We start from the raw sequence: 22,506 nt of genomic DNA on the forward strand, positions 1-22,506 counted from the left end.
ATATATTAAAAACAAGGGTCTTTGGAGTCTAATCTGTTACAACACACATAGGGCGCACCACACCAAAGGGCGCACCGCACATTTTGAGGAAAAAAAAGATGTTTAAGTGCGCCTTATAGTCGTGAAAATACGGTATGTAGGATAAATTATGGGTACGTTGACAGCGTATGCTCATACATGAGGCATAAGTTACAGTTCAGTTATTTGACCGTTGACATACGTTAAGTGTAAGTATAAGTCGTGATGTCTAGTTTATCCAAAACCTATGAGTAACTTGTGCATAACTTATGCGTAACTTATCTCCGACGCATATCAACGTATTCGACATGTTCAAGATGGCCGCTGAACGTTTTTCTAACTTACAGCTACTGTATAATGGCATATTGGCAGCATTTTGATATAAACTCCGTTCACAGGAGGAAACTTCTCAGTTCTCGCCCAGACTTCATCCCCATCATAGGGTGAGAGAGAAGCTGAGTATGATGGATCCTCCCTGCGTTCACAGCCATGACCAACAAACTTCCTAGCAGACATGATGCTGAATTTGCTTCAACTACAAACCTTCTTTCCATTTTCTTTTTATTTATTCTTTTTTTTGGGGGGGTCGGTAAACAGCAGATAGGTTAATACCGTGAATAAAGACATCTTTTTATGCAGGCCGGGCGCCTCCGGGCGCATCGCTGCCCCCCTCAGGACACTGGTTTGTACATCATTTCATGGGCATTACGCTGCTGTGCGTTATATATAAGTTAGGCTGCCGTTGGACATACACTCTGGACTAGTTATGAATACGCTATGCATAGAAAGTTCAGCGTATGCCAGCATTTTAGAAGACTCTGGAACATCAGGCATACGCTGGCTAAATTGGTAAGGTGTGACAGGACCCTGAAGTTTTACAACTGTTTTTGGTTAAAAATACAAAAAAACAGCTAAATTTTTAGTTATTAGAAAACACAATATAAATGTTATTATAATAACTGGGCTGTCATACATAGCAATATCTGCATTTATACACATTCAATATTGTTGTGAAATGTTGTAGGGTGATGTCTATGAAATAGCCTTCTTAAAGTCCATCTAGAACAGAGGATCTAAAAGGGCATGAAAGCAGAAGTGAGTCTGACTTTCAGCTTCCCCACCATTTGAATATTATTAAAATCAGTCTTTGAAGTGGCTAATTACTGGACAGGCTTTGTGCTTGTGTCTTTTCAATCCACCTTCTGCACCGGGTGTCTGCTAGTGGTTCCTGGGTGGGTGGTGGGCGAGGGGGGAAGGAGTGGCGGCAAACAGCCGGCATGCAATACGTGTCTGTAATTTCAACGGCATCAGATGGGAAAGAGGAAGGGGTGGGGTGTGTGTATGTGTGCTGGGGGGGGAGGTCAGCAGTGTGCGGCAGTTATGAGAACTGCAGTGTGTTGAAACTGACTGCAACACTGCACTACCTTACATCCCACAACCATGTGGTGTGGGTCACACTGTCACTCTCCTTTCCTGTTTTTCTCACAGTGGCATACACAAACCATAGCTGCACAGGTCACTTCTCTTAAGATGGAAGTAAAATGAATGGACTTTTAATCCACTGTTTATAATTTCACCTAATATTCAGTGTATGTATCCTGAATTCTCATAGTATAAGCTTTAACTGTATTTCTGGAAAAAAGAAAAATGTGCTGATATGGTCTAATTTCTAAGGATAATACTTCTTAACTGACTGCACAGCACGAGACAAATATTTATACCAAGACAGAGCTGAGAGTTGTGATCCATTTCTAAATACCTCTATTTTACTTGCAAACACACACAGACCATTGTGCAGATCTGACCCATGCTACAGTGTACTTTACACACACACAAACACCCACACATATATTTCCATCCAACCGGATCAAATCTTGTCAAACCTGGTCCACCAGAAAAACTGAAACCCATTTAAACAGGGTTGCCAGGTTTGTTTGTAAGTGAGGCAGTTTAACTGACACTCTACAGAAATGGAGGGAGGAAACAAAGCACTGGATAATACTAGTTGTGGGGCAGAGGGGGTTAAGTTCAGCTTGCGAGTAGACAGCTGAAGCTAAATCCCACATACACAACACCACCCCATCCTCCCTCCCCTTTTTCTTCCCCCCACCCCTTCCTCTGCTGGCGTGACGAACAGGAACATGAAGCAGATACCCTGGCAAAATTGAGCCGGCTGAGAGGGTCTAAGATTCACAACACATACTTACAGCAAGCTAGGCGGCCAGACAGCGCTGCTGGTTGAAAAGCAGAGACCAGACGGAGAAGGGCATGAGCCGGCACAGAAGTCCACAAGCAATCTGTCCTCGCAGGGTCGTATTTCCTTTTAATTCCTTCTTGTCTGTGTCTGTGCGGCACACACGCACAGCGAGCACCAAAACGCGCATGCACAGCTTCACGCACGCACATACAGCCAGCCGCACACGCAACCCACACCTCCCCCTGGCACAGCACACACGTTTCTCATTCTCTTGGCTCTTCTTATTGCCAAAGCTTTCTGATCTGTCCTTTTTCCTTTCTCATTATCTATTTCTGCTCCTCCCTTCCCTTTTTCAATATCCTCTTTCTCTCACTTGACTACACATGCAGTCGGCTTCTCTTCACAGCCCCCACCACCCCCTCTCGTTGCTCCCCTCCCTCCCTCTTGTGCAGCCTCCCCCTCCATCTCCTTTTCTCTCTCTCATATGAGTATGCTTAGCGAGAGGCCATTATCTGGGCTGCAGCGAGCACGTACAATTCAATGGAGGAGTGTACAGGGAGCAGAAACACAGAGAGCAGTGGGGGAGAGTCGCTGGTAGCAGCAGCCTAGGAAACAGCTTGGTGCAGCAGAGCTTTTACCAATGAGAATACCTCTCTTTGACTATATCTACGCCCTCCAGTGCTGCTCGCTCTGCTCTATTCGATGGCGTTACACTGCAGGTTATGTGCATCTATCTGTTAAAGCTTAAAAACGACCATTTTGGATTTGTCAAAGCTCCTTGCTGTCGATGGATGAGGCAAAGCAGCGGCTACCAGGAGAACAGACAATCTCATTTAAGAGCCAAAAAAGAAATATGCAGAGAAAGGCAGCATTATTTTGTGAAACTGCTGCAAACATCATCTGCTCTTCTTTAATATCGTTTTTCCATTCCTTGTCAGAGCATCTAGTTTTGGCGATGCCGCCGGTGACACTTCCACATTCCGCGTTCATAACAATTCCCAGTTTCTTGCAAATTCTTCATCCTCATACCGACAAAAAAAGATTCCTGCTGACTTAGGCTACCTGCACAAGAGTGTTGGTAGGTAAAGGGTAAGCCGTCTGCCTGGTGGTCTTGCTGGCCCACACTCAACAAACCAAAGGATGCAGCTGAAGTGAATGGTTCTGTTGATCAGATGGTTTTAGGACCATGCATTAATCCATCCACAGTGGGAACAGACATGGGCAGCACTAACAACAGCAAGTTGAGGAAAGAAATGGTTCTGGATAAAGACAGTGAGGGAAGTTTCAGACAGAAGACGGTCCGCTACAATTTTCACTTTCTGGCATTAGAAAGTAAAGCTTTGCAGAACATATCGACACATGATTGTCAGCTTACAGCAAATAGCAGACATTACATTTGTGTAGAGTGAACTCAAACTCTGTTGCCGGCGGTCTTCAGTAACACACACCTGATCTTCTCTCCTCACGATTGCTCTGCCTTTGCTTCATTGCTATTATCATTATCAGCCTCGTCGTGATAGCAGGACGTTTCTTCTCGCTAACTCGCTGACAGGACTTGTCATCCTTTTTTTCTTTTCTACAGTCCTGGAGTTTGGAGAGCTGGACCAGGAAGAAGAGGTGGAGGAAAAAGAAGGGACTTAGCCGTCTCCTCATGCGGATCGGTCAGAACCCCTGCTTGGGGTTTCTCTGACATTACTCAGCGTTTCCTCCACAATCTCCTACAGCTAGACTGACTATCCCTGCTTTACTTGCTGTGACTTTCCTTTGCTCTCTTGGTCTCTCCTCATTTCTCATTTTATAAAGGTTTTTCAACAGCATCAGACTCCCTTTATCGCTCAGTTCTTCAGTTTCCTGAGCCTCTCCCCTCCGACAGCTCACTGAATTACCGCGCCAACATTTTTTTTGATGCACCGATCTAGACCTAACAACGCCTGTCTGGTTGTTATCGCACATATTCGTATCAACACACACACAGATGAGCATCAAACTAAAGGAGAAACACGACACAGCTGGAGCTGTTAAAGGAAAAGAGAAGCAAAGCGCTGGGTCATGTGACCACTGTGTGCCAACCAGGAAGAGGGAGAGCAGGGAGCAAGAGAGGTAGCAAACACAGATAGTGATGATGCAATTGCCTTGTCATCATCGACGTCTCCCACAAGGATGTTGCCTCCACCACCTGGTGGGCATAAGTTATACTGGTTCAGCTAGCCTACTCCATATTACACATTCCACACACCAGTGAAAACTTAAATAAACACACCCTAGTTGCTCACGCTGGCTTAAATCTTCAGCTATGGTGACAGCGTTTCTAACTCAAGCTTCGACTTCCCCCCCGAGTCACATGCTTTCCACCCACAGCCCTCTGTGCACACTAAACAGTGCTTGTCCTTGTTCAGTCTTGGAATGCTACGCTCTTATCAGCAGTTTGTCATTTTACAGTTTATTAGGATGGAAAAGGACTGCAGTTCATTTCCAAAACAAATAAAGTAAAGAAATTAAGTGAGAATAACACAACACAGCTACAGCAGGTTCTTCTTAGTAATTATAAAGATCTAAAAGTATATTACACTTTAACAACAGACACCTCAGTAAGTCTAACATGTTTACTAGAAAATTGTGGATGAGAATATAAACATTAACTGCTTGACAGTCATTGTTGCTAATATGCAACAAACACTTTGTATATCATACACAACCAAAAGCACATGATACACATTCAAAATGGACCTAGGGACCTTTGGCAAGATATTGTTTCAGTTACAATGGTTCCTAATGCTGATCACTGACTGATGTACATTTGGAAAGTAAAATGTTTAATATGCCTACATTTCTATTTATCTTTAAAATAAATATAAAGCAAATACTTAAATAAAAAAATAAAAAAAATAAATTCAGGCGTCAAGAGGTTAAGTTGAAGTCTCAATGGTGGAAATGTTTTTTTTTTTTTTTTATCAGAATCACACGACAAACAAAAAACTTGGTATATTTTCTATGTTTCAGATAGCCAGCGTAACGTTTAGTCGGAGTTTTCACCAGTGGACCTTAGGTTTGTTTGTTCGGCAGGTCTGTTTGTGATTTTAGGTAAGGGAGGAGTGTTTGCAATCTCTGTTTGCAAAGCTGAGCAAGTTTGTGCTTTTATTTGAATTAACTGTATGTTTTATATTATTATTTGAATTAGCTAGTTAGGGTAAAGTGTTAAAAATATAAAATTTTACAGCTGAAATGTTAAAAAAAAACATTGGTATGATTAACATTGACGTTTTCCAAACCCATGCATGGTTTTATTTTTATTTTATTTAACCTTTATTTTACCAGGAAGTCCCTTGAGATAAAATCTCTTTTTCGAGGGAGACCTGGCCAAGGGGCAAACTATTATGTACTTCTTATATGTAAATGAAACATCACAGGGTCCGGTAAAGACAATAGCATCAATGATTTTTTTAAAGAACCAAAACAGACTGGGGTGATATAAAGATTAGACTCAGCCCACCTCATTAGAGTAGCAGTATTTTAGGTATTCTAGAAGTCCTTTCACAGCGACAGATTAACAGACATAATATATACGATTGGTAAACATTGTGCAACAATGAGTAAACCACTAGGTGCTAATGATGTTAAAATATGCATTTAATAGCAACCTATTGTTGAACATTAAAGGGCTACTTGAGCTTTGCTGAATGACTGGATCATTTGTCTAGTTTAAAATATTAATTATTTACACAAATTAAACCTTCAAAGAACACAATCTGTACTAAAAAGAGATTCTTCAAAACATACTTCCCAAATTCAGAGGTATTTGTTGGGATCCAGATCAGGAATTACCAGGCAACATGAGAAACGCTAACACGACGGCAGCTCAACTTCCGGTTCCGGGGCCCGTTTCGTCACTTCCGGAATTCCGTGCGTCACTTCCGGTTTCAGTTCCGCTTCTAAGGTCAGAATCTGCTCCGTCACTTCCTGATTTCCGTCCCTCACTATTTTCTGGGTTATCTAGTGAGTGTAAAAGTTTTCTGTGGCAATGCAAATTATTTTTTGAACTCAATCCGTCCAGTTTCCCTGATGACGAGAGAAAAATAGTTTTTATTCTCTCACAATTATCCGGTAAAGCCAGCGAATGGAAAGAGACCCATTTTTCTCCTGAATCCAGTATTACATGTACCGTAGATCAATTTTTAAACGAATTCACTCCAGTATTCTCCGATAACTCTACTCAGTCTCAGGGTCTGTCTAACTTTTCACAAGGGAATAGAAACGTTGAGGAGTTTTCAATAGACTTCCGGGTCAGAGCCGCTTCTTCCTGCTGGACTGATGCTATGCTTAAGAATATCTACCGCAACGCACTAAACAAAGAAATTAGGGACAAACTAGCAGCCATAGATGAACCTGAAACCCTGGAAGAGCTCATTCACACAGCTTTATATCTTGATCACAGACTACGCACAAGAGTCAAACCCAGATCTAGGAAACCAGTTCAACACAGATTAGCCCAGTCCAACCCAGCTCAGCCCAGCTCAGCCCAGATCAGCCCAGACCAGCCCAGCCCAGTCCAGCTCAGTCCAGCCCAGTACAGTTCTGTACAGCCCTGTTCCGTCCGTTTCTGTCCAGTTCAGTCCAGTTCAGCCACCACTTACATGATTGTCAGTTAGCACCATCCATTAAGAAGCTTAAAATCAAACCACAAGTCACAAACCAAACAGTAAGAGCTCCAGTAATCCATGAGTCGGACCTCTGGAACTTCTATTACGGAGATCGAGATGATCTGTTCCCCTTTTTGTCACCTCATCATGAACCCACTTGCACACCAGTTAGCCTTTTGCCACAGTCAGTCTGTGAACCCATTAGCCCAGCTTCTAAGGAACCCCGACGTAAGAGACGGCGTCGCCGTAAGCCAGCTCTGAGCCATCTTGAGACCCCTGAACCAGTTCTGAGCCGTCTAAAGACCCCTGAGCCAGCCCTGAGCCGTCTTGAGTCAGCTCTGTGCCATTTTGAAACCCCTGAGTCAGCTCCGTGCCGTTTAGAGACCCCTGAACCAGCTCTGAGCAGTCTAGAGACCCCTGAGTTAGCTCTGTGCCGTCTAGAGACCCCTGAGTTAGCTCTGTGCCGTCTAGAGACCCCTGAGTTAGCTTTGTGCCGTCTAGAGACCCCTGAGTTAGCTCTGTGCCGTCCAGAGACCCCTGAGTTAGCTCTATGCCGTCCAGAGACCCCTGAGTTAGCTCTGTGCCGTCCAGAGACCCCTGAGCAGAACTTCAAAAAGGTGTCTGAATTCAAGGTATGTGATTTTTCACCTCCTAGGACCTTTCTGCAGGCGCCCCTGACCGCCGAGAGTCCTCCGCAAGCATCAAAAGCCTCTTCAGAGACTGAACCTTTGCCGCCATGGGCGGATTCTCCCTTGCTGGATATGGAGCCACAGTTTGTGGTTTCCTCTGTTCCTGAGGTGGAGCCGCAATCGGCGGACTCCCCTGTCCCTGATGTGGAGCCGCAATCAGCAGGCTCCTCTGTTCCTGACCCGGAACCGCAGGCGGCGGTCCCCTCTGTTCCTGACCCGGAGTCGCAGTCGGCGGGCTCCTCAGTTCCTGATCCGGAGCCGCAATAGGCGGGCTCCTCAGTTCCTGTCCAGGAGCCGCAGTCGGCGGTCTCCTCTCTTCCTGTCCAGGAGCCGCAGTCGGTGGTCCCCTCAGAGCCTGTTCCTGAGCCGCAGTCGGCGGCCACCACAGAGCCTGTTCCTGAGCCGCAGTCGGCGGCCACCACAGAGCGTGTTCCTGAGCCGCAATCGGCGACCTCCTCGGACCCTGTTCCTGAGCCGCAGCCGGCGACCTCCTCGGACCCTGTTCCAGAGCCGCAGTCCGCGGCCTCCTCGCTGAGGAGGGGACGGGGTACCCCTTGGGGCTACCTGTTGAAATTGGGGCGTCATCCTCCTCCCAAAATTCAGCAGCGACGAAGAGGTCATCCTCCAGAGCGTCAGCTTCGCCTACAACCCCGCGGCCGGCCTCCAGAGCGTCAGCTTCGCCTACGGCCCCGCGGCCGACCTCCAGAGCGTCAGCTTCGCCTCCGACCCCGCGACCGGCCTCCAGAACCTCTGCCACGCCTTCGGCCCCTCAGCCGGCCACCTGAACCTCTGCCTCGCTGCCGGTCCCACGGCCCGCCACCTGAACCTCTGCCTCGCTGCCGGTCCCACGGCCGGCCACCTGAACCTCTGCCTCGCTGCCGGTCCCACGGCCGGCCACCTGAGACACTGCCTCGCTGCCGGTCCCACGGCCGGCCACCTGAGACACTGCCTCGCTGCCGGTCCCACGGCCGGCCACCTGAGACTCTACCTTATAATCTTTCAGAGACTTTTGTTGTTTTCGTCCACTTTAAGCGGATCGTTTTTTGTTCAGGACTCTGTTTTTGGTTTTTGCCCTCCTTGCCTGTTTCCCCCTCCGCCCACCCTGGGTGGGTTGTTTTTTGTTTTGGACTCTGTTTTTGTTGTTTCTTGCCCTCCTTGCCTGGTGCAACCTCCGCCCACCCTGGGTGGGTTGTTTTTTGTTTATTGTTTTTTCATGGACTGTTCTGAGGGTGTCTGGAATCCGCCTTTGAGGGGGGGGCTCTGTTGGGATCCAGAGGCTTGCCCTCCAGAGGGCGCCGAGGATCCCCTCCTGTTGTATGTTTTTCTGTTGGGACTTGGGTTACTGTTGGGATCTGGAGATCTGCCACCTGTCTCCAGCAGAGAGCGCTGTGGGTCTCCAGGGCTGGAGCCTCCAGCACACCTGAGGATCATCAGCCCATCAGGGGACCTCCTACATAAGCAGCAGCCAGACCTGTCTTCGTCGCCGGAGTGTTGACCAGTTTTGGTTAGCAGAACCTGATCCTCAGCCTGCACATAGAATCTCTGTCTGCTCTGGAGAGTAACCAGATTCTAACAAGCCTCTGTCTTCTCTGCTCACAGGAAAGCCTGACTGAAGTCTGTAGCTCTGGAGGAGCTTTGCTTGGAAACCTGCCTGCCTGCCCTAGGAAGCCAAACCTGAAGACAATCAGTCTGGATTCCCCAACCTGCTCTCAAGGGAGACCTAGGAAATCAACTCAAGGTCTGAACCTCATTAGCCTGAAGCTAGACGCTGCTGCTGCTGAGCTCTCTGCTGTATCCACAGTCTCTGGACCCAACCGGTTCCCTCTCTCCTTTGATCAGTCTGAACCTCATCAAGGTATTAACCAGAATCAAACACCTGACAAGTCATCACCGCTGCCTGGCTAACCAAACTATCCATCTCTGCAGATACTCAGTGATTCCAGTCCCGGACCAGTACCAGAACCTGCTCATAATTATTCTTGTGTGCTTCTCATTTAATAAACTGTTAAACTTTTACTCCGTTTCCTGTGGTGTTCTGCATGTGGGTTTAAACTCTAGACATGCATAAAAAAAATGCAAATTATGAACTTTTCAAACTTCAAGAGCCTTTAAATATGGATCAAACTAAATTCACATATAGTTTGCCAAATGTATAAAATCACCCATAGTTTCTAAAAAGGAAAGAAGTCAAACATTTGTTAACTCAATATTGTGTTTATGTCGTAAGCTGGATGTTTTCCTAATGCACTTAGTTAATGTCTAACTAACCATGCCCTTTTTAATGCCTAACTTAAGCCAAGTACAGAGTAGGTTATAACAACAATACATTGAGCATGAACACAGCTCTACAGTCCCCGAGCAGCTCGATATACTGTCTGTGCATGGGCAAAGGTAAAACCATGGACAAGTGCTTGAACCAGAGAAAACCATAAGGATTGTAGGTTAGGGTTCCAACAAAATTAAGTTCCTGATCTTTTTTCATAGATTTTAAAGATTAAATACATACCATAACAGTTAAAAAATTATGAACTAGCAGTCATAACTAATAATTTAAACTGTACCTGAATAAAAACAGAAATGTATAGTAAACCAGAAGCTTACAAATCTAAACATCTTTTATATTTAATAATATTTCCTTTTATTACTACTGTGCACTTTTGGCAGTCTCTTGATGTGCTTAATGAGGTAGTCACCCAAAATGTTTTTGAAAGGAATCTTAAAACAGCCTGGAAGAGGAGCATTAAGAGAAGACCATGGTTCATATTTCAGTCTTTTAAGCAAAAGGTGGCTAATTTGATTAATCGTATACTCTAACACATATTTAGAGTTAGTTTACAATGTTTGGTTTGCTGCATAACTTCATGTTTTCAGTGTCGATGACAACAGAGAATCTATGTACAATATCAAATGTAGTTATAATTTTAAAAAATCTGTCAAAAACCTTTTTTATATATTAATTTATTTAGATTCTTATAGAGTCTCACAGTCATATATAAGGGAATTAAAGTCTAGATAAGCACAAAGCATACACAAAATTCTGTATATATGGTTCTTAAAGTATGGATATATTAATATTATCCAGAAGTTCATGTGAAATGTGGGAAAACGGGGTCAGTGACTAGTTCTTGTATTAGGAGGAGGTAAGTTCCTTTGAGCTAGTAGGTCTAAAAATGGCTACCAATATTTAGAAAATAGATTTGCCCATCATATCATGTCTGAGTCTCTCCTTATGAGATACCCCAGTCGATTTTGATATCTATTCATGTTATGTAGCCACATCCATAAGATCAATCTCGATATTTCTACCTTCTGCTAACGCTCTCCTCCCAAACAGTATCATCTCTTCACCTGAATCTCTCTCTCAAGTGGTCAAAACTAGCAATTCAGTATTCTGAGTGAGGAGTGTGTTACAATTATCTTGTATATTCTGTCAAATCTAACTTCATTTTAAATGTAAGATCCCTGAAAATGTGTCTTGATGGAATAAACAATTTTGACCGGTGACATCTAAGGAAAGGAAAAGCTGGTGGGAAGAAAAAGAAGGTCGCTAGATCTCCTCTTTCATGTCTATCAAAACTTGGTAAATACTTGACCCAAACTCTCTAGAAACTCAGCATATTTCTTGGTTTTTAAACATTGAAAAATATTTTTAAAAATGTAGAATGTAGTTAAAAATATGAGTATTAGTAGTTTCTTTCTTGGTGTACTGATGGTTGTATACCTTTACATCTATACAGTCAGACTATATAACTTCAGTTTGATTATAGCTGGACTGAACTGGAAAAGAAAGACAGTAGAATTTCAGCTGGAAGAATCTTTGTATTGCCCTAAAATGACTTTTGTTTTCAACTTGCATGAATTAACTGAACCAAACTGCAGTTAGGCAACTTGTTTCCAACACACACTAATCGATGATTCATCCACATTAGCATAAAGAGTGGGCTCATATTACTAAAAACGACTCAACGTTTCTGGTTTTACTGCTCGGATTGATGAAAACATTATTACTCACAATCCAAGTGAATTATAAAAAATAAGACTAACAGTTTAGCTATATGGTAACTTTCCTTTAGGTCATCTGTATCAACAACTTAGGCTCCTATTTCACTCAGTAGCAAAGTTTTAACACGCAGAACCTAGTAGCAACTAATGATGAAACTAAAAAACAGCATGGAGCCTTATCTTATTATATTCATCTTCACATAAAACCAAGCATTCAGTAAGAAACACTCAAATCAACCATTCAGACTTTTCTTGGTGAAATGAAATCACACTTACGGTAAAACTGCTGTAACCCGGCATTGAGAACAGGGTGAGTGGAAGGCCCAAGAGAAACTCCTAATCTCCCTTCAATCACCTTAGATCACACAGAAGACAAACTGTCTTCCAAATGAGTTGCCTCACGCCCTCCTCTCTGTCTTTTTCTCTCCATCTCTCTCTCTCTCTGCCTCGTGTTGGTTGGTTCTCAGCAGGATGGAGGGAAGGTTTCTTGTAGTAGGAGGGATGACTGAGAACAAGAATCCATCCTCAGCAGTGTGTGTTGAGCTCCTGCGATGACTAGGCCTGACTCATCTATTCTCTGATCAAACTGAAAAACCCTCACACTGAAGGCAGCTTTTCAAATGTTTCTAGCACGATGGAAGTGGGAGGTCTGAATGCATGACGGAAACAAGTCAAAGATTAAAGGACAAACGTTCTGTTTTTCAAACCAACCTAAATCCGAGGTGTTATAGTCTTCATCCATTCTTCTCCTTTTCTATCTTTATTTACCAGCTAACAGAAACATAACAGTCATGTTTGGAGTGCTAACCTTGGCTGATCTCTTTCTGTCAGCTGACACATTGGTTCTCCATCACTGGAACCTAACTCGGAACAATCCCCTCCCCACATCTATTGTCCTGCAGTCAAACAGCATCAAGGTCACCCCTCCTGCCTCGTTCTCTCCCTCATCTCTGTATTTTTTTTTTTTTATCAAACACACACATTGCACACCAAAAATATCAATTTCACACAAGCTTGCAAAGCTAAATGTCCCTTTAAATTGGTGTTCACTTAGCAAATGCAAAAAGAGCTTTTAATGATTTTTCTCCATGCATGCAGCCAAACCCCTCACACACTAATAGATTGTTCACAGAGGGTCAATGGGTTTAGCGGTGGGCGGGGCGTCAGGCTGAAGGGCATGGTGGGCTTAAAAGTAACGATATAAAGTCCTCTACATGTGACTGAACAAAGACGACGATTGTTACTTTGACCCCTTATCATAACAATAATTGCTTTGTTGTTTTAGCTTCTAAAACTGCCTGTTAGTCTGTTTATTGCCGTTCTACTGTAAACTTCCTAAGCATTGGTGTTAGGTCCAAGGTGTGTTTGGCTGTGGGTTTAAAGCCCAGTGTGTTGTGTATCCAGACTGAGTCATATCTGCTGACATTCAGCACGTGCAAGTCAGCACGATTCGCTCAGCTGGGGCTAGCCCGCACCTCTGATGCCCCCGCCCCCATTCCCCAAACCTTCACACCTCTCCTCACAAAGAAAAAAAGGAGGGAGGGAATAGGGGCGGGAGGAGGGAAAAATAAATAATAAATGGAAAGGTGGTGATAGGTGGAGTGGCCTGCTAGGGTGGAGCTTCGCAGCATTTGGGGCCTCTTTTTAAAAGGCATCTCTTTGTGCTTGAAGGTTGGGATATGAAAAGAAGGACCAGATTGCAGTCAGTCTTACCCAAACAAAGAGAACAGGTGGAATAGACAGATGAAAATCAGATCAAAATGCTTCATAAAAACAGATTGGATATACAGTTTACCTGCTAATAACATGCATTAGCAGCTCTCCACTTAGAATGACAATATTCAGGAGCAGAGATATAAAGCTTCTCTGAGAAAAGAGAGAAAACAGGAGAGCCATCCCTCAGACCTGCACTGTGGCTTGTTGCCAGTGTTGTCTCTCAGGACCGGGGCTAAGATTAGCTTCCCATATGCTCCAGTCTGGCAGTGCCGGACTTAAAGGGACCACTACTCCACTCTGGTCACTGCTACTGTGCACACATTTCTTTATAATGCCCAATGTTTACAGCAGATGACAGCTGGATACGATCTGGGTAAACTGAGCGATTCCCAGCTTTCTGCCCTTTTTCATATTCCGCTCAAGCCAAATCCTCCAACATAAAGAGGTTCCCCTGGATCCATTTAAATAGACCTTAGCAACAAAGAGTTTCAAGTGCGTGTGTGTCTATAGTAGGTGCTGAAAGCTCCAACAGCTGTTGAACTATATTGCATAAAACCTGGCAGTGTATGCCAGCAGAGGGATTCAGGATTGTGTGCGCCATGAGCCCACTGGGAGCAACAGAGGACGCACCCGTCAGGCAAGTGAGAGTTAAAAGCTTCAGCAACAGCCGATGGCTCCTCCCCCTTTAGTTTTCATTCATTTTTTATTAACTGCGGCACCAGGCGGCTGACGACCTCCCTTCAACAAGCAGCCGGGACATGACCAAAGACGCCAACTGTTCGCTAGCCTTAACTTATCTGCTGCCATTTAGGAAACATGAATCCAGCTGCAGAATTCAATCCAGCTTTGCTGTATATCATATTCGGAGCAGCAAGAAGGGCAAACTGGCAGATTACTTTATAGCTAATATATTACATATTTGTAGGTTTTGGAAAGGAAAAAATAGTTAAAAATGAAGCTTTTAGGAGCTGAACACACTAAGGGGGACACACTGTCCTGGTTCATGTGTAGGGTCTTCTCTTCCCTGTGTCTGAGTAGGTTTTCATGACTTTTAGGATAATTTGGGACTCTAAATTACCCATAGGTGTAACTTTGTTAATATGAGTGTGTCCGTGTTGCCCTAAACGGGCAACCTGTACAGGGTATGCCCAAATAATAATGGAAGGAGGTACCAGCCCCTAGTAGAAGATAAAAGGTTTTCAAAACCTTTTTCAAGTTAAAAACCTTAAAAGCCTGGTATGCATTTGCATTTTTCTGTCTTGATATACTGTTTTGTGCAGATGACAGATTAGTGGAGGATTAGCTCTAATAGCTTTGGATACATCCAAGTCTGAAATTTTTGCCCATTCTCTTCGTGGAAATATCTCCAGCTCGTTTGGATTAGATGGAGAGCATCTGTGAACAACTATTTTCTTCCTCCACCAAAGTACTGGATATAGGCCACTTCATGTGTTCAGATGAACCAGTTGAACAGTTCTAATTCAATTCAGTTTATTTATAAAGCGCCAATTCAAAACACGTGTCATCTCAAGGCACTTTCCATTTAACCAGATCTTACAGTCAAATTGATTCAATGTTTTCTATCTAAAAAAAACCAGTTGATTGCATTGACTCATTGACTCCAAGGCAATCCCTCACACTAAGCATGCTTGTAGCGACAGTGGAGAGGAAAAACTCCCTTTTAACAGGAAGAAACCTCCAGCAGAACCAGGCTCAGTGTGAGCAACCATCTGCTAAGGCCGACTGGGGTTCTACTCAATCCTATTGTAGCTCTGGCAGCATGTTTCTATGTTACTACCCCAGCTGCATTTATTCTGTATCTTCTTACATTTCATTGGAGTAGTGACTTATAATTAGACCCATGTATGTTTTAGTTATTGTTTTTTAAAGTTACCACAATGCCCTTATATTGATACACAATAAAAGCCTGTGACTGAAGTGTCTTCCTAATAGGGAATGTTTTCCTACTTGTTTCCTCTTAATAACTTGTGGAAAACTATCACAGCTTTCTTTATGTTTTGTTTTTGTTTTTAAGGACTGACCTGAGTCATGATGTGCGTGCTATGCGGTTTTAATATTTGGCCATAAGAGTTTTGCATGCAGGCCAATCAGGGCTTACATCAAAAGGAAACTGTGAATATTGTGTTTATGTGAAAATGTTAAAAAAGCTCAAGAGTTCAATGAACACATTTTTGATGAAAATAAAGCTTGAAACATAAAACCATTTCAGTTCAAATTTAGCTTCATTCATTACTAGACACATTAAGATGTGTACGATGCGTATTTCTGTACAGGAAGTTTTGATAGAGATTAAAAACCTTCCAGATCAGAGGAAAAGCCTGTACTATTTGCAACGGACGTCTGAGCCTTTGACCATCTGTTACGTTTCAAGCTTTGTCAATGCTGCTCGGTAAGCAGGCTGCGGTTCTTCACTGAAGACTGGAAATCTTACAGAGCAGCAAATACATAAAAGCCGACACTGAATGGAAGAGCTGATGTCAAACCCTCCACTTCCTGAATCTGTAATATATGGTGAGCCATTTACTACGCGCACATACGCACAAACACAAACACGTGGGGCCGGCTGGATGGGTCACGTGGTCACCCTTTAATGCTTGGGCTGAAATTGCAGTGATGATGTCATCAGACATTCAGGGTTGCCACGGAAACTGGGTCAGTATGAATGCTTTGCATGCGAAGCTGGGGATTCCAGATGCAAAGCTAACGCATATTAGCGATTATTCCAGATGCTATCGCTGCCTTGAGAGGCTTGTGCTGTGCTCTCTACCACCTGTGCAAAGTGTGAATTTCATCACATGTATGAAGAGGAAATCCTGTGCATGGGTGTGGAGAGAAAAAAATCCTGTGAGTGCAGTCTGTCTATCGTGTAACCTGTTGTGGTAAACCCATTAAATACAGGTTGGTTTCCTGAACAGCACAGAAAATGTGCTGAAAAACAGAAAAAAAGGGTCCTGAAAACGCTGCTCGTCTGCATTGCAACCACAATGTTCAGCTTGTTGAAGATGGTTGTGCAAGGGCAGAAAAACACTTAATGATACAGTATGACTGCTTATTTGGATCGTCAAAATGAATGCTCTCTGAATGTGGGGTGTATGGGGTGTTTATCTCTGAACAAGCCGGGAATGTTTGAGAAGGAAACGGATCTTAATGAGGTAAACATTCCACCCAGGGCATTCTTAGAAACCTCTCCAAACAGGAGCCGGAGGAAAAAGAACACCAACTAGTTGAACACAGGAGAGGACACATGATCGTGTTCCCTGTAGACCAGATGGCAATATATACTTAAAAGATAAAAGGGCTGTCTACATTTGGACAGAGATTAAAGCAGGCTTACAAAAAAAAAAAGGTGAGCAGTAGCTCTTTATGAACGGAACAAGCTACATTTGATGTCTGATGACTTTGCCAGTGGGACAAATGTAAGACCTTGGCAGCGCCAATGTTCTTTTACGGCATTATTTATTTTCTCTCTCACGTTTTCTCGATTTTCTTCCTTACAAACAGAGAGCGTGTCCCGACATGACGCGTAGAAGAAAAAAATTTCTCATCATCCGCACCTCATCGGTTACTACACCCAGCGATCCGGCTCGTACGCATGCGTGACCCACTAACTTTTACTCCCTTTACCTCATTTGACTCCAGAACCCAGGAAAAGCAGGACAGCTTCCCTTCCTGGCTAGTGAGCCAGCGTGCAGGCTTCCTTCTTGCTCCCTCCCTCCCTTCTGGCTTCCTTCTTTTCCTGGTCTCTCGCAGTATCTACACATGCTAGACTCTTGCACCAATCAGCTCGCAGCGTGGGATGCTTTAAACCGAGGATGCCGGCGTGTCATCGAAAAAGGAATCAAGTTGCCTTTTTCGAAGAGGTAACTTTTTTGCAGGATGCCTTAGTTGATCTGAAGCACCATTATCCTCTCTGGAGGTGAGATCCAGGATGAAAGGAAGCGCTCAAACATTCGCGGCGCTGCAAATAGTCAGATGACCTTTCCAGATCTCTCCGACCAATGGCTGTGAACCCAATTACATAAAGACTACCGATGGTTTTCACATTGATAGAAATGAGAAACTGCTAACTGTGCTTTCTAAACTTGATGGGTTAAGTCGGTAGCAACATAAAAACACTTAAAGACACAAAAAACCAGGGACCCCTCTTACCTGAGTTGCTACTTCAGGGGGTTCAACACAGCCGTGACTCTTGTCTTCAGAAAATCCCACCTTTTCAGCCAGGTGTGGTAAGGGATGGGGTTAGGGGTGGGGGAGAGAGAGATATTAAGAATGACATGGTGCTGTACCAGTAAAAGTACTAACAACAAGAAATGTATGACACCATTCCAACAACCATTCCTGCAACAAAAAGCAAGCATGAACAGAAATCTTTGATTTGTGCAAAGAGTGAGCCGGCGTTTTCCTCCGCTGCCAGGACGCCGGATGAGATTCAGTTTTCCTCCTTTAATTAGGTGAGGTCTCCACACAGACATTGTTACAGACTCTGGATGTTTGCTCGTCTCACAACAGGAACAATTACAGCAGAAGCATACGTAACTGAATGGGATATCGTGCAGAGACACAAGCATCTTTTTATTTGCACAGCATGTCTCTGTGGTTTCAATATGCTCTGGCTGTCTCTATGTCATATGATGTGTTTTGTCTCAAGCTGCTCGCCAGCCCTGCTAACCTACACACACAAATGCACACTCACACACACACACATACAGATACACACTCCCTCCACCATTCCCACCTCCTTGCCTCCACCCTCCTATCACTCCTAAAATAGTCTGGAGAGAGGAATATTTACCCATCAAGCCTTGGAGCTGCTTCGGTTCGTACTCCTCCGTCCTCTGACAGAATCCCCCATAAGAGAATCTACCTCTCTTGTCCTCACCCCCTTCCCCTCTGTCCCTTTCTTCTGTCTCCACGTCTCCCCACTCTTCCTTCTCAGTCTCTCTTTCGTCTGCGTCCCAGCAGCCCATTCAGGAAGCCATCTTGTGTTTTTAATCAGGTTTTACATGAGCCCTCGTACGCACGTTCTCTCTCTTTCTCTCTCTCTCTCTCTCTCGATGCGTTTGCTCTCCCTCGCACTTCCCCCCTCCCTCCCCTGGCTGTCTCTCTTTCTCATATGCCACACATAAACACACGCACACACGCGCGCACAAGGGATCTTTTTTCTATGTGACTGCTATCACAGCTTCCTCCCACTCATGCAGTATTTTTTTCTCTCCTCCCACATATCTGATGTCCCCTACAGACAGCCCCCCCCCCATCTCTAACAAAATATACACCCATGAACTAAAAGCACACACACAAATGTACAGAGCTCACTCGAGAGACGTCACATTACAGATAGCACACAAAGGCGGTCTGTCCACCAATCAGAGGACAGGCGAGGGCTCTGCTGCTAGGCTGAAAATGAAGGAGAGCAGGCTGGGGTGTGGAGAGGAAAAGTAGAAAGAGGAGGTTAAATACAAAAAACAGGCTTGTGTGTGTGTGTGTGTGTGCAGTGCAATAAAAGAAAGGCTGACATAAAGAGACAAAGTGAAGGTAGGTGGGAGGTGTGCATGTGTGTGCTTGGGTTGGGGGGGGGCTTCTCTCTATGCTTGTCAATTATCTCCTCGAACTCGCCTTCCCTAAACAATGCCTCTGGTATGTGGTATCGCTGTGCACCATCTGTGTTAGAGCTGCCTGCAATAACTGGACTGGACTTTGCAGCGGAAGCCCAGCATTCACATTCAGTTACACAGACCTTCTCGATGAGACCAACACAACAGGTCTGACGGGTGCAAAGCACGATTACTCAGCGGAACGCCTTCGGTGCTGACTCAGAAGAGCAACATCAAACGCTGCAGATTCTGGTTTTCCACGAGCACTGTTTTGGAATCTGTCCCAAAAAGGTTGACAGATGCGACTGTGTCGTCATGTATGTGAGCTGTAAAGCCAACACGTGGAACAACATGCCTTGATCTTACACTTTAGGGGACAAAACGCCACAAACTCACTTTGTTCTTTTAGATTATAGACATAAGAGTTCATGCTGTTGCATTCTGAGGGGTAAAAATAATCTGAATAGCAATTCTGGTTTTTCAGAGCATATACGCTGTACGCTGAGTGAGTTCAAGCCACAAAAGTGCAGATGAAATTTTGCTTTGTCTAGAACAACAATCTAGCAGCAGCGAGGATGCAATTTGTGTTTCTTTCCACTCAAGTCCACGAAAAAGAACGCTCGCAGAAGGAAGAAGCAGCGACCATAGAGCGGCGAGCGAAAGTCAGCGAAAGTTCAGGGAGGCCGGTGAAGACACAGCGGATGGAGCCCAGTTGGACATACGGCGAGAAGCTGACAGACTGTGTGAGAAGCGAAAAGGAGGGAGCTGAACTGTGGCACGGTGAAGCAGGGCAGCCTCAGCGTGACGTAGCATTTTGTGGTGTCTGTCTGACACTCTTGTATGGCATGGGAAATCCCCGCCTCTGACGTAAGATGCACCACGTGTGTGTGTTAGTGTGTGTGTGTGTGTGATATTTATGTGTGAGCGGAGGCGTGATTGTGGCGAGCTGGACTATGTGATCAGTTCTCTCTTTGCTTTGTTACAGGTGGAATCAAGCAGTTGTAGATCTTCAGCCAGAGCTACTTACGGCTTCGTTGCCGTACAAACAGATAGAAGTAAAACTAACTCTGCTTAGAGATCATGCCGTTCATATCCTCTAAACTCCACTCATTGCCACATTACAATAAAGTGTCATGCCATAAACAAATGCAAAATAGCTAAAAATGTGAAGGGAAAAAAAAAACTAGATGTTTTTTAACAGCTTTACAAATTAAACCTGAACATATCATATCCACTTGTATTTAGCTCCCCCAGAGACTCAGCTTTCAGCTTTTGCAGCCTCCAATCTGCTGACCTGATTGTTTAACCAATCTGCTTGGAAGGATATTTCAACAGTTCAGTTTAGATGACGGCCATATTCGAGCATCAATTTTCAACTTTTTCTAGATTTTCTCTATTTGATCTATGTCTGTATGTAGCTTGGATCTAAGTCATTCCAGCATAGATCTGGCTGAGCATTCGGGGTTGTTTCCTGTTTGAATGTGAACCCCTGCTTGTGAGGTTAAAGCTAGACTCGATTTAATCTGTGTATTACTAATACCTGTATGTCAGAGGATTTATCCGTCTGGACTCCTGATTGCTGGAGCATCTCCAGATCTAACCATGTCTTGTAGCTGCTTCTGTGTTTACTGAAGTTTCGGCTGTTTCTTGGTAATTTAAACTTTGCCATACTCTTTACATTTTATTTCAATTCAAATAAAATATAGTTTATTAACCTAAAAGGGAGATTACATGTTGTAACTCATATCAAAGGGATGCTGGTATAGAGGCTGACGGCTGCAGGCAGGAAGGATGTCCTGTAGCGGTCTGGCTTACTGCAGATATTGACTAAAGACACTCTGTTTCTGTAAGACTGATGAAGATGACGCTCAAGTTCGTCAATCAAGTGATTAATAGGATGTTTGTAGCTCAGTATTTGAACCTTGTTGAATAACGTTCTCTAACGATCCTCTAAGGCCTTCAATAAATGGACCAATATTGAGGTCAAAGTGCACAAATTTGGACTCTTATTTACAATTAAGTAACTTAATTATGCAGCTAACGGCAGAAATTTTGAAATTCAAGAGTCATTTTTCCTAAAGTGTTTTTTTTTTTTTATCAAGCATGTAATTGAGAACCTTTGCCAATGCAATAAGGCCATTTAAATTTAAAATAAGAAAAATAAAATAGCATCATCTTATCTCAGGTGCATAATGGTGGAGTGTTGGCCAAGTGGTTAGAGCAGTGCACTTGTGCTCTGATAAGATTGCAAGTACACGGTTCGATCCCCACAGCCTGCACTCTGAATCCCTGAGCAAGACCCTTAACCCCACACTGCTCCCCAAGCGCCGCACAGTGGAGATGCGGAACTAAATATCTCCAATGTGAGATCAATAAAGTTTAATTATTATTATTTTAAGAGTAAAAATATTCATTCAGTTGGCAGGTCATCTTATTCACCAAATAAAATGAATGGTAAATACATTTAATGTAAGAAAATTGTGCTTATCTTTTGTGCAGTATAACTGCATTAGATATCATTTAGGAGCATCAGACTACCGGGTAACAAGTGCAGTTGCACACCACACCTTTTAGATTTTCAACACCAAAAATGTCAAAACTATACATCATTTCCCTTCTGCTTCATAAACATTAACCTCAATAAACCACATTAAGTTTGTAGTTCTAGCATAACTAAATGTGCAAGAATACGGTAAAAAAAAAAAATGAAGTACTAATCAAGGCAGATTAGGCAACAGCCAGAGGAAATATTCTAATCTCTAGATTTTTATCTAGATTTATATATTTTTTCAGTTAAAATGGAAAAGAGAAATCTAAAATATTCTTATAGACACAGAGAATCTTTTGACATCTCAATTAATCCTCAAGTCAAACATTTTTCCCTAACTAAAAACTGAATAGAAAAACTCATTCAACCTCCTCTCATTCATGCTCAGAATGTTTGAGCATTGATTTTGATAACATTACAATCTTAAAACTGCAGTGAGCTACAGAGCAGTTCTCACAGAAAAAGACAGAGAATGTGGGTGGCAAGCAGTGAAGAGCTTTGCTGTTGAATGCACACAGATGTCAGAGGGCAGAGGTGGAAGGAAGCACCATGGGGGAAGGGATACAGATGTAAGCAACAAACCTAAGCACAGTTTTCAAGCAGTTTAAAAAACTTTTAACACTTGGTCCACTGTTTCAAAAATAGGTTTCATCTATAGCTTTTATGTCAGCCAGAGCTGAAACCCTGTCTAATGTTAATATTGTCACCAGTGCCTGTCTTCAGAGTCACTTTTCAGCCATGTGCAGCCAGAGAGGCACAAATGTGTGGCAAACTGCACACATGGATCCTATTTGGACAGTTGATTGGACCAATGACAAGCAGAACATCACCTGAAACAAAATGAGGGTGTGTGGATGCACGGAAATCTTCAATGAATCTAGGGTTGCCCAGTATGAAATATCACAATTTTACTTTTTACTGCTATTGTCAGTTACATTATATTCCTATTATCTCTTTCTCATCAGTGCTTCCATCAGTCTGTGAACTTTTTGAAGCATTTTGTTTAATGACATGCATCGGGTGTGAGTATCTGCTGTCGTGAAACTAATGTTAAATGAACTCAATGTATTTTGTGAATGTATCC

General features: G+C 43.6%; 1 protein-coding gene across 3 annotated transcripts in view; it reads right to left on the reverse strand.

Moving 5' to 3' along the window:
• LOC107101442 (methylcytosine dioxygenase TET3-like) overlaps positions 1 to 22,506 on the reverse strand; it is a 56,203-nt gene that overhangs the window by 25,297 nt on the left and 8,400 nt on the right. The window contains exons 1-2 of one of the 3 annotated variants that reach the window (XM_015400367.1): positions 18,073 to 18,486; positions 17,430 to 17,489 (exon numbers count right to left, since the gene is read on the reverse strand). Coding sequence is in view for 1 of the 3 variants with exons in the window: in XM_015400366.1 (XP_015255852.1) it covers positions 17,430 to 17,489 (60 nt within the window). In the remaining 2 variants the exon portion in view is untranslated. Of the gene's footprint in view, positions 1 to 2,225; positions 2,294 to 17,429; positions 17,490 to 18,072; positions 18,487 to 22,506 lie in introns of those variants that run through there. The other 2 variants (XM_015400366.1, XM_015400368.1) reach the window with 2 other exon arrangements.

This window comes from Cyprinodon variegatus, unplaced genomic scaffold (genome assembly GCF_000732505.1).
Source record: "Cyprinodon variegatus isolate N-32 unplaced genomic scaffold, C_variegatus-1.0 Scaffold1096, whole genome shotgun sequence".
Classification (NCBI taxonomy): domain Eukaryota; kingdom Metazoa; phylum Chordata; class Actinopteri; order Cyprinodontiformes; family Cyprinodontidae; genus Cyprinodon; species Cyprinodon variegatus.